The sequence below is a fragment of the Tamandua tetradactyla genome, chromosome 1 (assembly GCF_023851605.1).
Source record: "Tamandua tetradactyla isolate mTamTet1 chromosome 1, mTamTet1.pri, whole genome shotgun sequence".
NCBI classification, from domain to species: domain Eukaryota; kingdom Metazoa; phylum Chordata; class Mammalia; order Pilosa; family Myrmecophagidae; genus Tamandua; species Tamandua tetradactyla.
This window is the reverse complement of record NC_135327.1, coordinates 195,206,182-195,223,951: the sequence shown is the minus strand read 5'-3', so window position 1 is coordinate 195,223,951 and position 17,770 is coordinate 195,206,182. Positions and strand designations below refer to the sequence as shown.

At 49.1% G+C, this 17,770-nt stretch overlaps 1 protein-coding gene across 3 annotated transcripts in view; it reads left to right on the top strand.

Annotated features, from left to right (window-relative positions):
* The first annotated feature begins 823 nt into the window (after positions 1 to 823).
* Positions 824 to 17,770, top strand: part of SMARCD3 (SWI/SNF related BAF chromatin remodeling complex subunit D3) — a 37,722-nt gene continuing 20,775 nt past the window's right edge. For 2 of the 3 annotated variants that reach the window (XM_077150105.1, XM_077150086.1), the window contains exons 1-2: positions 824 to 903; positions 2,848 to 2,988. Coding sequence is in view for 2 of the 3 variants with exons in the window: in XM_077150086.1 (XP_077006201.1) it covers positions 2,950 to 2,988 (39 nt within the window). In the remaining variant the exon portion in view is untranslated. The remainder of the gene's footprint in view (positions 904 to 2,847; positions 2,989 to 17,770) is intronic. The other variant, XM_077150097.1, reaches the window with a different exon arrangement.

The window sequence follows — 17,770 nt, the reverse complement described above, 5'->3', positions numbered from 1 at the left end:
CCTGTTCTGGAGCTGCCAGGCACCCAGGTCCCCAAGCCGTTGGCTGGCTTCTAGGCTCCCTGCCCTGACAGCTCCTCTCGGAGGGTGGCACCCACTCGCTCAGGCTCTTGCTAAACTGTCGGAGGTTCATTCACTCATTCATTCATTCAGCAAAGTAAGAACTGAGCCTCTACTGTGTGCCAGGGACTGGGCGAGCCTGGGTCTGGTTGTTCGAGGCGGGAGTCCTGGAAAAGCCCACGGAGTGACCAGAACTGGACTCAGTTGGCTGAAAGTCAAGGGTTCCTCTTGGCTGCCATAGTTCCTTCAGAGACCAGACCTCAGTAAAGCTTGGCTAGGGCCCAAGATTAGATGACGAGGTGTGAATGCGCTTTGAAAAGGGTCCATTGTGATAAAGCCTCAAGTGTTAAGTGCATAAAGGTGGTGGTGGTGGTGATGGAATTTTCATCAGTCAGAGCCTGGCCCTGTAAGTGGAATAGAACCAAAGCCCCCTTCCCCCAATGGTGTGTGCGTGTGCGTGCATGAGTGTGTGTGCACACACGTGCGTGCGTGTGGTCACGGTGTAGGTAATGTCTGTGGTCCTCTATGATGTGGTGACTGTGTGAACGTGGGTGCGTAGTAGATGTATCTACAAATCTAAGATGTATCTACATACGGGCTGAAGATTAAAACGGGTCCAGCGAAGGCCCGCTGCGGTGCTCCCAGGGTGGCAGCAACGCGTCACGAGGAATGGGGAGAAGGCTTCCTCTCTGATCCCTAACTCATTATTAAGCGACTCGCTCTTTGCAGACGCTCCCTGCGCCTCCCCCGCTCCCGGGCTGCAGCGGCGCAGGCGCCGGTCGGAGCCCGAACGCCGAGCGGGGAGCCCGGCCGGCCGCGCTCCGGGCCGGGGTCCCGGGGGAGCAGGTGAGCGACCCGCGCCGCGCGGCCCCCACGGGCCTTGGCACCGACGCCCGCCGCGCCGCGCTGGCGCCCCCGCCTTCCCTCGCCTGGCAGCCACCCACTTTGCCTCTCTTGGCATCACCCCTCCTTCCCCCTGCCTGGCATCTCCCTTCTTATCCCTTGACTAGCACCCTCCCCCCTCCCTGGCACTTCCCTTCCTCCCTACCTGGCACCACCCCTTCTCCTTGCCTGGCATCCCCCCTTCTCCCTGCCTGGCATCTTCCTCCCCTCCTCCTTTCCTGATATCGCCCCCCCCCCACACACACACACAACGACTCTTTCTCCCCCCCCCCCCGCCCCCCATCTGGCACTACCTCTTCTACCCCCTTGCCTGGCATCTCTCCCTCCCCGCTCCCCTCTCCCCCTTCCCGGTCTGGTACCTCTTCCTCCCACCCCCTTTCTTGCACCTCCCCCTAACTGGCGAACTCCCATCCAAGCCCGTCTCATACCCCCCTCCCCTTATTCCTTGCCTGTCACCATCCCCTCCATCCCCCTACCTGGTGCTTTCCCCTCCTCTCCCCACCTGCCTTTCCCCTCCTTCGTCTTGCCTGGCATCCTCCTGTCTGACACCTTCCTTTCTCCCCTAATGCCTGGCACCTCCTCCTCCTCCCCATTGCCTGGCACTTCCCCTCTGCCTAACGCTTTCCCATCCTGCCCCTGCTTGGCACCTTCTCCCCTCTCCCCCTGCCTGGCACCTCCCCTCCTCACCTCCTGCCTGCCACCTCCCCTCCTTCCCCCTTCTTGGCACCTCCTCCTGATCCTCCTTTGCTGGCATCTGCCTTACCTGGCACCTTCCCATCCTCCCCACTGCCCGACGCCTTCCCTGTCTCCACTGGCATCCTCCTCCCCAGAGACACCTTCCCTATTCATGTGATCCCTCTGTTTCCCTTTCCTCCAGGACACCTCCCCCCAGCCCTGTGCCGGTAACCTCTCTTCCCACTGGCATCTTTCTCCTCCCATCGCCTCCTTCTAGGCTTACCCCTCTCACCACCCTCAGCACCTCCCATTTCTTCAGGCTTCTCCTTGTTCCTCCTCACAGCTCATTTGTAACATTTCCCTTCTTCCTCGCCCTTTCCAAAATTGTCCCTTGGCCAAGACCACCTTTTACCCCTGTGACATGACCCTGACTCTCAAGCCCCAACCCCCACCCCACACGCACACAAGCGCACACCCATACCCCATACCTATGGCACTGCTCTCTCCTCATCCCTTACGCCTCCCTACCACCATCTGCTCAGGGATTTCAGTTCAGAAGTTTGTTCCAACCCCAGCCTGAGACATTTCTGTTTTTCAAGCTGGGAGGAAAGCCAGGTGGGGCCAGGTGGGCTACAAGGATAAAACTAGAAAGGCTGTGCATGCAATAGGGGGCCTGGTGTAAGAACTGCTGATGAAGAAGTGTCACTTACTCTAACTGCCCATCTCCCCTAGGATTTCCTCAAGATGCCTCTGGGCTCCAATGGCCTGTGATAGGTACCACCCTGCCCTGATGGTGGTGGCCGCCTGGAATATTCAGTTCTCTCCATCCACCTACCTCCGCTTTCCCTGTCAGGGCCTGGGCTCTGCCTGGGGTCTCTGTTTTTGCAGCTTTTGTCCCAACAGGAGTCTTGGGCTAGCCTCCATCCTGTTTCCTGCACACTGCTCCCACCCCTACTATTTCTAGGGCCACCGCAGCCACAGGGCTGGTCCTCTCCCCCTCTCCTCCATCCTAGTCCCTTCTTCAAGACTTCCTGCCTTCTTCCTCAGACTTCCTTTTCAGAGTATTTTGTCCACAGGACCATTTCCCCACCACTACCACCCCGCCTCAGGCTTCTGCAGGCTGGTGCCTCCTACCAGCCTCCCACGGTCCCTTTGGATCTACATTTGGGACTCAGGGTCTGGCCCACCCCTGCCACCACCCTCTCCTTTCAGATCCTTCTCAGAATGGCCCTTGGTGCTGCAGGCGTGGCGGGCTCGGGGCCTGGGCACCGAGGGGGCACTGGATGATTCTCCCGTTGCAGGACCCTGCCACCTATGACTCCAGGTCTTCAGCACCCACCCGCCGTGGTACAGGTAGGCCCTTCCTCCACTCCTGCCAGTCCAGGAGCAGCAGCTCTGGGGCCCCGGCCAGGAGTCTGCCAGCTTTCTACCCATGTCCACATCACACGGCACTCACTGGGCACTTCTGGCCCCCAGCTGGACTCCTTCGGGCCCATGGCAGCATCTCTTCTCGTTCCTGCCCGCAGCTGGAGCTTTCTCTCAGACCTGCTGATATCTGTAACTTATGCCCCTGTTCCCATCTTTGCACTACCTCTTGCTAACTGTCCTCCCCTGTCTTCCTACACTGGTATCCCTAGATGATGCCTCTCAAAGCCACTCTGAGCCAAGGACAAGCTAGTCTGAAGCCCAGCTTTTGGCTCATGTGAAAATGGTCTGAGGCTCTGGCTTTTTCCATTTACTCCCCACCTGTGTGTATGTCTGATGGGTAGACACCTAGATACACGCCTTCCCCCCTTCCCCCATGCTTATGCACATGCTTGCATACCGTATGCATACCTGCTTTCTGCTAGCGGAAGGGAACCTGCTGATCCCCTGGAACAGCTTGGACTCTAGAAACCTATTCCCCAAAAGTTCTAAGGTAGACCTCTAGGAACCTCCCAGGGCCCCAGGCAAAGGGTTTGTTCTTGGTGGGAATGAGTTGCATAACCTCTGGTTGGTGACAACCCTGCACTGACACCAGGCACTTTTAAGTTCATATATGCTCCCGAGTCCTTCACCTGCAAGGTTGACCCTCCTGAGCCTCCTTCCTACAGAATGAGAGGAGGGTGTGGCTATTCCCAAACCAGTCCCCATTGTCCAGAAGGAAGCACTGAGGCATGGGGTGGAAAACCTCCAGCCAAAGTGGCTGTGAACCTATGGGAAAGTTTTTGGAGCTGGTTTTGAAGCCTGAAATCTGCCCTGAGCTCTCCTTAATGGTGGGAATCATTCAGATCTGGACTGGGTGCCCTAGGACCCTCCAGGAATCAGGAGCCCATCCCTGCCCTGAGGGCGAGCCGATTTAGGCAATCCCAGACTAGAAGTACCACGGCAGACAGTGCAGGCCTGGGGGTCTGAGGAGGAGATATCAGGAAAGCCCTTGAAGGGTGCAATTTGCAGTGGGCTACCAGAAATCATGAGGGTGGGGGCAGACCTGGTACTGGGATAGGGGTAAGGGGTAGACAGAGTGAAAGCGTGCCTTTCTCAGCATCTCCTTTCTCAGAAGGGGGCAAAGGAACTCACCCTCCTGCCTAGTCTGCTCTGAAGGTCTGTGAGCAGCCCTTCTCTCCACTTCTCCTTGCCCTTGCACTTCTGTCTGGGTCCAGGCTCAGGGCAAAATGGTACAGGGCGTTCTGGCTGCTGGGAAAGCCTGGCCTGATCCAGAGGATTAGAGCAACATGGGATGGCAATGAATGGTGGTCACCGTGGAAACGTAGCCCGGTGCAGATTGGCCGGCCTTCCGGAGAAAGCCTAGGCTACCCCAGAAGGGCTGGAGAGCTGCAGCCCCCAAACAAAGGTCCCACACCTTAGGTTAAGTGTAGATGGTTCTTTGGTTTGTGGTGGTTGGTTTTTCAATACAGATTCTTGAAGAAGGGCAGTGTCACCAAAATATGATGTAGTATATTAAACTCCTTCCTAACCAAAGGACTCAAAATCTAGCAGCCTGTAATTTCTAGGAGGTTGAATTGGGAGTTGGGGAGGGGGCAATGGGTGAAGCTGGAGAGGTCCTTGGAAGGAAACTCTGGGTCTCCACGTGGGATTTGGATGATTCAGAGCAAAGCCCTAAGGGGGCTTTAGGAACAGTAGGTGGGTGCCCCGGGCTGTTCCAAACCTTGATTGAAGAAGGTAGCTGGATTGCAGGATGGGTAGTGAGGGAGGAGGAATGTGGAGGGGAGGCCTGAGAAGATGGGGGGAGGCCTCCAAGGGCAATGGATGCAGCTAGTGATGCCTGGTCCCAGAGTGGCCCATGAACTGAGGGTCATCCTGGGATTCCCAGAGAGTGGGAGCCTCAACCTCCCCATGTGATGAAGTGGTGAGGGGTGAGGTGCTGAGGGTAGTTTTGAGCAGTTTAGTTTGGAGTCCCATTAACATAAAACTGCCCTTCACTCGTTGCATGCGGGTTGCTGTGCAGAGCCAGCTTTGACCCTCTCTTGGCAGCCTGGGCACATGCTCACAGCGTCTAGACAGTGCCATGCGGGTGGCGAGCGCGGGCGTGCAGCAGCTGGAGGCTGTTGTCACTCTGGGAGCTGCGGCATGATTGCAAGTGACTGCTCGTTGTTAGTGAGCATCAGTGGCGGAGGTAATGAGCTGGAGGTGTCCCCAGGAGGAGGCTGAACTACAGAGGTGCTGAGGCAAGCGAATGGACCACGGTTTTGGCTGGGTCTGAGCCCCTCTTGAATTGCTGCACCAGCGGGGTCAGCCTGAGGCCACCACCTGCTTCTGGTGGGGGCTCGGACACCTTGTGTCCCTTGATGTTAAGGCATGTGTGGACCCTTGGTAGCTCGTAAGGGACCGATCATATGGGGGAGTTGTTGACTGCTGCAGCTTGACACCCCAACCCCCACCCCTGGAATAACACGTTCTTTTGATTTGCTTCCCAAGTTGTGAAATGGACTTTGTGACCTAAGCTTACTTGTGGGGGATTTGGGAATGTCTCATGAGCATGCATCCCACGTGCGCCTTTACTGGAATTTAGAAATTTGGATCATCTCCCATGCCAACCTTCTTTCCAGACTGAGACAGTCTGCAAAGTTACATATAATGAGGAAAGGAGGATACAGGGAAAATAGGGGTAGGGAAAATGTACTATAGCCAAGGGTGAGGTTAGTATACAAAATGCAAAGGCTGAAACCACTTGTTCAAGGAAAACCCCCAGTTTCTGTCCCTGAAGCCCGGAGAAGTTTCTCCCGTGTGAGGACATAAAGGGGATAATGTGTGATAAAGTGAAGCAGTGTCCTCAGCAATATCAAAAGGGTTTCCCAACTAAGGCAAGGACCCGGACAATACTGTCTAGACATATAAAAATGCTAATCTTGCTTAATCCAAAGATAAAATTTAGAGCAAGTAGAAGAATGTATTGGCCACTTTCAGGAAATACTGTTTCTATGTTAATATTTACAACAAAGTTTCTGATAAGTATCAGGCAACAAAAAGGTTTATTTCAATCAGGAATTAAGTACAGAGTCACATTCCCAGGATAGGGAGAATATATGAAAATAAAGAACTTGATCAGCATGAGTGCCCATCAGAGGTGTTTGGGTATAACGGGTGGCCAGTTATGTCTTATCATCTGTTATCTTGAATCTACTGAAAAATAGGCCTAAGTGTCAGAGATATATCAACGTTAACTGCAGGGAAAGCTGGACTGAAGAAAGAGGCCAGAACCTGAGGCCCAAATATAGAAGGCAGGACCCTAACCTAAAGCCCAAATATAGAAGGCTTTGCTTACCTGGGACATGGGAACAGGAGGAGGTTCTCCAGTCAGGCTCCCCCAAAAGAGAAGGGCAAGCCATGGGGAAACCCCGCCCAGGAGAAGAATTGTCCAGTAGATGTCAGACCCTCACAATCTCATCAGCCAAAGCCTCCTCCCATGAGGAAGGGGGATAGAGAGAGGAGGCAGAAATACTATTCCACAGATCTTCTCTCCTGGGGAATGGAGTAGAAGTTTCCTTGTATAGACACGAAGATAAAATAGTAGTGTTCCACTCAGCAGAGGGATGGGACAAACCCCACTGCTGGACAGTGACACCACTGCAAGTGCAAACCTGGGATCAACCTTGAATGCTACCCCCTTCCTTATCTTTCTACATCTGAACAGTCACCAAGTCTTTTTATTGAATTTAATTTTCTAAATATATCTCAATTCCATCGACTTCCTTTTATTTCCTGAGTCACTGCCTGAGTCTGTACTGCATTGTCTCCTGCCTGGGCCACTAGGATAGTCACCCAACTGGATGCCCTTCTGATCTTGTCCTCTCCAGCCCACTCTCAACCCACGGGGACAGCAAGACAAACCTCAGCATCTCCTCGTCGACTTCGAGTGTCTTCCCTCACCAGGGCCTTTACACGGGCTAGTCCCTTTGCCTGCAAACCCTTCCCAGCTCCCTTCCCTTGGCTTAGTATTTCCAACCTTCAAGTCTTGACTTCAGTGTCACTTCTTCAAGGGAGACTTCTTCCCAATTCATGCTTTCTTCTGTCTTATCACACTTACTAAAAAGTTAATTTAAATATTTCATTGCAATGCTCCATAAAGGCAAGGACTGTATCTGTTTTGTTCAGCGCAATACATAAGAATATGTTTTTGAATGAACAAGTGAATGAATGAGGCAGTGAGGGGAGAGAGGGAGGTGGCTCTGACAACTGCTTGTAAAATGAGCCTGACACCTCTCATTATACTCTCTGCCCTCACCTTCTCTACAGAGCCATTTCCAAGAGCAGGTCTTTTCTGCTGGCCCCTCTTATTCTGCTAACACCTGAGCAGAATGGGTGTTTGACCCACCCATGCCCTCTTAGCCCCTGCCCAGCAGGTGTCCTCCCTGTAGCTGCCCTAGCATGAGGAGCTCACCATTTTCAGGGAAACTCATCTGTTATCAGTTGTTGTTCTTATATTGAAAGAGACTCTTCCTGCCTGTGGTCGTGGTTCCGCCCTTAGGGATTACAGAGAATAACCCCCTTTCTGCATCTATGAGGTAGACAGCCTTCAGACAGTTGGAGGCAGTTCTCTAATACTGCCTGTGTCTCCTCCCTGTTTTCTTTAAATATTCCTTACCTGAGAGCCTGTGGAGGCTACTCACTACAGCTTGTTCCACAGAGAGAGCCAGAGGAGGAGTGAAGCCCAGATGGTTGTCAGCACAGGTTTAAGATCCAACCACATGGGCTAGGTTAGATCAGCTCTGCAGCTTACCAGCTCTGTGGGTTTGCAAAGAGGTACTTAAGCCTGAGCCTCAGGGTCTCATCTGGAAAATGGGATACAGTACCCTTCCCAAAAGGTACAGGAAGAGGATCATACAAAGCATTGCTCCCAGTGACTGGCATAGAGTGAATGCCTAACAATATCCCTTGTCACCGCAGGTGAGAAAATGTGATGCTTAGTACTGCCCCCGCTAGACCAGCATCTCCCTTAATTCCAGGTCCCAGCCTATTACGTGATAAACCATTGGCTGGGAATGGACTAAAAGCAGCTAAAAGCCCGCAGGGCTTGTCTGCCCACCGGTAGAGAAGTCTGTTCTCCCTAGCTCTATATCTGGCAGTTGATGCTTGTGAATTTAAATGCAGAGGTATCTTTTCGTTTTAGCCCCACTTTCCAGACATCTGCTCCCATCCAGCCTGATGTAATCTGCATATGTGAGAGGCCTGCCTACTTTGCCTTTAATAAAGTTTTTAGTCAAAAAGAAGAGAGAGGGCGGGCCACGGTGGCTCAGCAGGCAGAGTTCTTGCCTGCCATGCTGGAGACCAGGGTTCGATTCCCGGTGCCTGCCCATGCAAAAATAAAAAAAAAGGAGAGAGAGAGAGAAAGAAGTGGAACTAGTGGGGCCCAGGAGAGATCCCTGCTGTCCCCTGGAGACTGCTCGGGGTCGTCTGTGAACAGATTTATCCTGGTTTAAGCAGCTGAATCAACAGCACGAACCAAGGTAAAATGGGCAGGCAGAGTGGAAGGGGGTATGTCTGAGTGGAGGAAGGAAGAGATGACTTCCAGCTTCTTGTCCCCAAACTCCTGCTATATCCACCCCTACCATCACCTTACATTTGCCTTTCCTTGCCTCAGTTTCCCCTCTGACCCCCTAGTTTATCACTTCCACTTCCCTTATACTCTGGCCTCTTCATTCAGGAGAAAACCCTGACTTGGAGACCCTTTGGAAAGTACGCCCATTTTCCAGACTCCTCCCTCCACCCCCCCCCTCTCTCCTTAACAGCATCGTGGGCTCTGGAGCTGTGGACGGCAGACATAGTTACCTGCAGCAGGTAGAAGAGGGGAGCAGGCTGGGGCGGTGGGGCGGAAGAGCAGCAGTCGTAACAGTTCCTGTTGAGTGAGGGCTGGTCCTAGGTTTTAAGAACTGCTTTAAGAACGCTAATTTACTGTGAGGTAAATGCTATCATCATCATCATTTTTAAGATGAAGAAACTGAGGCACAGAGAGGTTAATTAACTTTCCCAGTGGTTGACGCGTAGGTCTTAAACTGGTGTGCCCCTCCACAGCTGGCCCTCCAAACATCGTCAGCCGTCATGGGGACAAATAACAGATCATAGCTCTCACGCCTTTCTCTTTTATGCCTGAAGCTAAATGTCGGAGGCTTTTATCATTCCACTGAAAGTCCATGCCTCACATCTACGAGAATTGCTTGGCCCTCTGGGCGTTTGACTTTGTGACTTCTGATATAGGGGATGGCGAGGACTGTGATGAATTGGAGAAATCTTGCTCCCTCTAAAAGGGACAGCTCCTCCCCAACTCCATCTGATTATTTCCAAGCCAAATTAGTGGGCTTGTGTTCCCAGAGGTTCAGATTTTGAAGTGATTCTGGAAATCCAGCTTTTTTTTTTTTATTAATTAACGGAAAAAAAGAAATTAACCCAACATTTAGAAATCATACCATTCTACATATGCATTCAGTAATTCTTAAGGAAATCCAGCTTTTAATGTTATTTCTCCTAGTTTTTAAGGCTGGTACCTAATTAAAGTGTTTAAAATACTGTGTGAGATGGGTCCCTGGACCAGATAAGTCCTGACATGCAGAGGGCCCAGCCTCTCCAGAACGTCAGCTAGTTCCATACCCCATCCGATATTATGGACAGCCCCTCCCAACATGAAAAAGTTAGAATGGCCATAGCCCAAATACCCCTAAAGAGTGAGAGAAAGATCAAAGGTGATGGTGGAGTTATACAGAGGTCAGGTTTAACAAATGAGTATGACTGCTGAATCATTATATTGGTATTTCTTTTAGTTTTTTATTTTGTTTTGTTTTTGCTGTATTCATTTTTTTAATTTATTAATGAAACATAACCACAAACAAACACATTCTTACTGCATGATCATCCCATTCTTATTCTATAATCAGTAACTCATATCATCACATAGTTCTATATTTATCATCATGATCATTTCTTAGAACATTTGCATCAATTCAGAAAAAGAAATAAAAAGAAAACAAAAAAATTCATACCTACCGTACCCCTTACCCCTCCCTTTCATTGATCACTAGCATTTCAATCTACTAAATTTAACATTTGTCCCCCCTATTATTTATTTATTTTTAATCGATATGATTTACTCGTCTGTCAATAAGGTAGATAAAAGGAGCATCAGACACAAGGTTTTCACAACCACACAGTTACATTGCAAAAGCCATATCATTGTACAATCATCTTCAAGAAACATGGCTACTGGAACACCGCTCTACATTTTCAGGCAGTTCCCTTCAGCATCTTAGAGCAGGTAGAAGTAAACACGTAAAATTGTGGAACTGTAATCCATACCAGACTCTGAAATCTATTCTACAACTAATTGTTGTGATAAGCTTTGAAGTTTATTGCTTTTTTATAGATATGTTATTTTTCACAAAAGAAAGAAGAAAGCATTTACCATGTGCTTGCTCTGCCAGGCACAGACATCATATAGAATAAATACAAAACAGAGTTAAAAATATATATTAAAACAAAAAACATAGTGTGAGCTAAGCAAAATCCTGTGTCTACTATGTCCAATTTGTAGCATCCACCTTGAGTTTTCCTTACCCCCATCAAAAGTCACCTGTGTTCTCTTCCATGCCTTCAGGCCCCTAACTACAAACAAGTTCTCCTGGAGAACCTAAGAAGGGGTGGTAGGTAGAGAAGAATGGGTCAGCGGTTCCAGTTTGAGAAAAATTGCATTAAGAGTTGCTGTCATTGAATGACAAGGTGATCTGTGTCTTGCCAACAATGAAATTATAAAGAGAATGCAGAGAGACTTGTTAAAAACTTGAAGGCCACTACCCCACACCCATCTACCCAAAGATAAGATCAAGGATACCATTTTGAGAAGCATTGCTCATTAATCTTCAACATTGTGCTGCCAATGGGAAGGAAAGTGCTGGTGACTGTTATGGAATCCCCATTCTCAACTTATATATATATATATATTGTATGCTGTATAGCAGGAGTCACATTTCTTTCTTTTTCCATGTGAATATCCCATTATCAGAACACCATTTGTTGAATTTTTGTTTGTTTGTGTTTTGAGGAAGTGCATGGGCCGGGAATTAAACCTGGGTCTCCTGCATGGCAGGCGAGAATTCTATCACTGAACTACCCTTGTGCTCCTTAACTTGTCTGTTTTAAACCTAGAGCTGTGACCTTTGAGGGGATTCTGGGTACCTTTGTCAACCAACAGAGGAGCCACTGGGTGGTAAGCTAGAAAGAATATTGACCTCGTGATCAGAAAGCTAATTTGCTGAATGTCTGAGTCAATCATTAGAGAACTCCCCAACCTGTATTCCTTATCTTCGAAATGGGTGTGGCAACGTCTGTCCCTACCTACTTCTGGTGTGTTTCGAGAACCAAATTAAATAATGCATATTAAAGTGTTTTTTAGGCTGTTAAGCCCCAAAAGGATATATGCATTAATTTGGAGGTTGCATAATCTCTCCCAGTTTCTTCAAGAATATGATAGATAAACTGGGACTGGATGCGGTAGTGTGCTGGTAAATATCTAAAAGCCAGCTTTTCGCAGGGAGTTGGAGCAGAGCTCTGATTTGTAATATTTGCCGATTTCTGCAGCTGATGTTAAGCCACCATGGCACTCCAGCACAGCACTGGCTGGACAGTACTATAATTGAGTAAACTTGCCATCAATTGAAGACTTAGTCCAAAGGATGCAGATTAATGGATATGTATTCCTCTGGAGAAAGGGTTTTTATCCTGATGTCTGTCCTTTTTCAATACACCCAGCAATGATTTAGATGAAGATAGCAGATCATGCTCACTGGATTTATGAGTGAACCACAGCTGAGAGGGATAGTGAATATATTGGATAACAGAACTGATATTCAAAAGTTCCAAACAAGCCGGAATAATTTGCTAATTCTTACAAGATGAATATTAACAAGAAAAAATATAAGGATGTGTTCTTAAGTTCAAAAATGCAAATTTGCAAGTATGGGATGGGAAAGCATGTCTTGGCACAGTCAGAATAGGAAAAGAATTGAAGTTTTAATTAAAGTAGGTTCAATACAGATCCAAAGTGTGATGCATGGTTACCAAAGTGATAAAATAGTAACAGTGATGACTTTCTTCAGTACTCTGTGACTTACAGGGAATTTTCAGATATGTCTTCTCATTATCGTTTTGCCTCTCACAACAACCCAGTAAGCAAGGTGTTCTAGTTTGCTAGATGCCGGAATGCAATATACCAGAAACAGAATGGCTTTTTTTTTTTTTTTTACATGGGCAGGCACCGGGAATCGAACCTGGGTCCTCTGGCATGGCAGGCAAGCATTCTTGCCTGCTGAGCCACCATGGCCCACCCAGAATGGCTTTTTAAAAGGAGACTTTAATAAGTTGCTAGTTTACAGTTCTAAGGCTGAGAAAATGTCCCAATTACAAGTCTATAGAAATGTCCAATCAAAGGCGTCCAAGGAAAGATACCTTGGTTCAAGAAGGCCGATGAAGTTCAGGTGGAAGGGCACATGGTGAACACAATCAGAGTTTCTCTCTCATCTGGAAAGACACATGATGAACACGGTCAGGGTTCCTCTCTCATCTGGAAGGGCACATGGCGAATACGGTGTCATCTGCCAGCTTCTTCTCCTGGCTTCCTGCTTCTGAAGCTCCCCGGGAGGCATTTTCTTTCTTCATCTCCAAAGGTCACTGGCTGGTAGACTCTGCTTCTCCTGGCTATGTCATTCTCTTCTGCTCTCTCTGAATCTCTCATTCTCCAAAATATTTCCTCTTTTATAGGACTCTAGAAACTTATCAAGACCCACCCAATGGGTGGAGACATGTCGTCACCTAATCCAGTTTAACAGCCACTCTTGATTAAATCACATCTCCAGGGAGATGACCTAATTACAGATTCAAACATACAGTATTGAATAAGGATTATTCTGCCATTAGGAAATGGGATTTTGATTAAAACATGGCTTTTGTAGGGTCCATACATCCTTTCAAACCAGCACACAAGGTGAGATGATGGTATACCCATTTTAAAGATGAAGAGGTTGAGATTTAGAGATGACCAAGACTTGGCATTTGTGTCATCCTAATAGGTAGCTAAATAAAGACTCAAACTTGGGTCTTCTGACCAGAAGTCCTGCCCAATGTTATGCTATTCAGAGCACATTGTTCTGAGGGCCATACTTTAAATGGTTCCCAGCAAACTAGAGGACATCCAGAATGGAAGGGCTGAGTTGGCCAATGGCTTTCCATAAGTTGGACAACAGCTTATATGAAGACTAACATCAGGAATCAAGAGCATTATCCACAGAAAAGGAGTGTTTGGAGGACCATGATAACTGTCTTCAAAATTTGGAGATGTGTCACCTGGAAGAGGGAGAAGATGAATTCTAGGTGACCAGGAACCTCAAGATGACTGGGGTTCAACCTTAGACCATACGTGCCACAGAAAGGACCAAGGCTCCTGCCACTGTCAAATTGCTCAGGCCTCCTGACTGCTAAGACCTAGCTCCTCACCTGGCTCCAACTTCCCTCAGTGGGTTTATCCCTTTTGTTCCCATAGATAGCCCTAGGCATTCAGTGGCCACTCTCTGTCTTGGTTTCCTAGGGCTGCCGTAACAAATGATCACAAACTGGATGACTTAAAACCACAGAGATTTAGTCTCACAGTTCTGGAAGCCAAAAGCCCAAAATCGAGGTGTCCTCAGGGCTGTGCTCCCTCCCAAGTCTCCAGGGAAGAATCCTTCTTTACCTTTTCCAGCTTCTAGTGGCCCCAGGCATTCCTTGGCCTATGACACCAGAACTCCAACGTAGGGTGCCAGATGTTGCTTCCTATGAGACAGAGCTCGAAGGATATTAAGGAATGATGAGAAAGAAAGAATGAAAGAAAGAGACAGACAAATGGGATCAGGGGGTCTGAAGTTTAACTTTAACAAATAACAGACAACCTTATTCTGAGCCAGATCCTGCTTATATACTGCAAGGTAACAAAAGGCATGCCTGCTTTTCCTGAGGAAACTAAGTACTTAACTTTCTTCATACTTAAAGTAACCATTTGGGGGTAAACAAACATTCTGTTCCTCCCAGATTATTCCAAACAAAGCAAAGTAACAATCTCCTCAGTTTCTTGCTCACCCAGGGATGCCAGCTGCTCCCAACAAATTCTGCAGGTCTTGTTTTAACCCTTTGGCTCCTACAGGCATACCATGGTCCTAGTTACAGATTTTAAAAGATCACTCTGGGTGTGGTGTGAAGAACAATTTGCAGAGACAAGGGATGAAGAGATTAGATCATCAATCCAGGCAAGAGGTGATGGTGGCCTCAACCAGGCTGGTAGCAGTGGAGATGCTGAGAAATGCATAGAATATGGAAAATACCAAGATCTTGAAGTAGAGCTGAGGGAATTTGCAGAAGAAGATGCCCCAAACCAGGCTTGATGGATATGGCAATGTAACTGATTGGAGAGGATAAAATGGGCGTTCCTGGAGGTTGATCCAGTGGGAGCAAAGGTAGGGCTTCAGGGGTGTGCCTAATGAGTTTGGGAGGCAGGGAGGAGGTCAGTTTAGTACCAGTGACCAGTGCCTGCATGGACACATGGGCATCCTGCCTCTCTCCTCCTCCTCATTCCCACCTGTCTAGGTTGGGAGTTGGAGTTACAATGTCAAGCCTGATTTAAAACCCTCAAAACCCCCTTGACTTTTTTTTCTTAATCCAATTTTAGCCAGTGGCTCTCATCCTTCTTCCCCTGGGGGGTGAAAGGCAGGGGTGTCTGAAACATTCTCATTTCTTCCCACCAAGTTTATGGAAGGGCAGGGTGGCTAGAGCACAGGCTCTGGAGAAAGGCTACCTGGGTGAAAGTGCCAACTCCATTCCCTACTAGCAGTGCAGCCTTCAGCAGATCATTTCCCCTCTCTGGGCCTCAGTTTCCCCACCTGTAAGATTGGGTTTATAATTGTACTTACCTCTCAGGGTGCTTGGTAGGATAAGCGCTGTAAGTGCCATGTGCGTTAGCTGTCACTGTTATTAGTTTTAGTCTCTTGAGCTGTGCTAGGCTCCTGTCCTTTCCTTGCCCCTGTTCAAGAGCCTCTCGCCAAATTAAAGTATGGGGCTCTATGGACCTCTCTCTTGACCCTCACAGAGCTGCCCTGGGAGGTAAAAAGCCCCTCGAACCCATAGTACCGACTGTGCCACCCTTAGGCATCCCTCTCAGTTCGGGGCCTTTCCTTGTTGCTCATCCAGGATTCTGCTGAGGTATTGCTCCTCTAAGACAGTTTTGGGGGGAGCACGGCTCTGCCCCTCCCCCCAGGGCCGTCCCTGCCCCCTCACTGCCCTATGCACAATGCCCTATATCCATCTTTCTTTTTCAGTGACCCTGAGGCCCCCCAAGGGCTGGGGCCACATCTTTCTGTGGGGAAAGGCAGCCACGGAGCAGCTGCTCAATAAAGCCAGTGGTAGGAAGGAAGGGTGAGGTGGAAGGAAGGGTGGGGAGGGAGGGGCAGGGTGCTGGGAGGGGGACCCTGCTTTTCCTTCTGATACCTCTGTTAGCAGTTCCCCAATCTCAGCTTTCTGTGCCCAGCAAGCGGCCTTACACATTCCTCAAGTTTGAGTCTGATTGATTTGCTACTTGCAGCGGCTCTTCAGTCTCTCCCCATCCCTCCTTTCCTTCTGCCACTCGTCTAACCCAGATCCTCATTGTCATACATGCCACAGATCCCTACGAGGTGTCTGTGCCACAGGCTTCCCACATATGACCCACCCAGCACACCAGTGCCAGGTGTGACTGTCCTCTGATCATGAAAACTTCCAGTGGTTTGGGGAAAGCCCAGTGAACGATCTGGACTGGTTCCTAGGAGCTGCAGGGCTGACCCTTCACATATCCTCAATGGTATTTGTGACGACCCTATAGCAGGAGGACTCTGAGGGCTCCCTGGTTTTGCTGCTCTCCTAAGTTGGGCTTGGTCAGCAGCAGGATCAGTTAAGACCTGGAGATAAGACAGATCAGCAGCATGGAATGGAGGGCAGTCTGCAGGGTTGGGGGCAGGGGGCAGGCAATAGCATCAAGAAGTTAATGAGACAGCTACTGTTTATTGAGTGTTTATCCTATGCCAGGCATTAGGCTGAATCCTGCACATACACTACCCCATTTTAATCCTTAATCTACCTGAGAGTCAGATATGGGGCTCCATTTTGCAGATGGGGAAAATGAAGACTCAGATGGGTCAAGTAATTTGTAGAAGGTACCGCCACTTAGTGACAGAGCTGGGGGGTTCGAACCCAAGACTGCTTGAGTCTAGTGCAGTGATTCCCTACCTGCGGTGTTTCTCACCCCCAGGGAAAAAGTGACAATGTCTGGAAATATTTCTGATTGTCCCAGTGGTGGTGGGGGTGCTGCTAGAATTTACCAAGCAGAGGCCAGGAATGCTGCTTAACGTTGTACAGTGCACACCATAGCCCTCCACAGAGAAGAGTTATCTGGCCCAAGATGTCAGTGGTGCCAAGATTGAGAAATCCTGCTCTAGAATCTAAGCTCCAAGCCATCACACCATGGGGGCCTACCGAGCCCCCAGCTGGGGCAGTGGGCTCACGGTTGGAGAGGACAGGACCCCCGGAAGAGCTGGTGCAGTGGACAGGGAAGTGGGGTCCAGTCGTCAGAGCCCTGGTCCAAGAATGACCCGCTTCCCCTGCTCAGGCTTAGCCTAGAGGATATCCACTGTCCCCTGCCCTGGAAAAAGATTAGTTACCCAGATTGGGGAGACATCAGCCAATTTTAGTTACAAAGGTCTGAGGGAACCAGGAATGGTAAGCCAAGCAAGTCCAGGTCTCCGACCCTAAGAGTACATCTCCTCACCTTGTCTTCTACCCCCCGCGCCTCCCATGGCAAGTTTTCATGACAATAGCATGTCATGACTCCAAGGCCAGGCTTCTTGACCACCACCAAAGCCTTTTGCCCCCAAGAATGAAGTGCCATCTGCTGACTTACAAGTTGTGCTGTGTAGAGATAGAGGGGAGATGCTGAGCCCAGCTTTGACCATGCACCCTTGATCATTCTCTCCAGCCCCTCATACCTCATCTCTTCTCAATCTAACATATTTTTAACTGGTTCCCCCCAAAATCTATGGCACACTCAGCCTAGACTGAGCCTTTGGCTGATGAGAACATTTTTCTTGCTCTTCTTGAGGGCCATGTTGAACCTCTGAGCTCTCCAAACATGTGACCACCGTGTCTCGACTAGAAAGGGAGGGACAGGTGCCACTGGGGCCTGCCCCAGAGTGCTGCTTGCCTGTGGTCCTGTAACCACATGCTCCCAAAAGACCGCAAACCCTGAGGCGCTTAGAGGGGAGGATAGGGAGGTGTGTTCAACATGGTGATACATGGGCATTTTTCCCACCCAGGAGTTACACAGATACATGCATGTGTATACACTTGGAAGACCAGGAGAAGCCCCTGAGCTGCCTTCTGCTCCATCTGCAGGAGTAAGGGGCCTGTTTGAAGTTTAACTGGGATTCACTTTTTGGTTTAAAAGGTTATTTTTATACAGGAACTAAAGGAACCTTCTCAAATCTCTTGATGGTAAATTTTACAGAATTTACATTGCCAGTGTTTTAAAACAATCTGCCTGAGAAATACTTTTTTGGTATGTTTTTAAAGGTCTTTGAGGGTGGTGCAACAGTGCCTC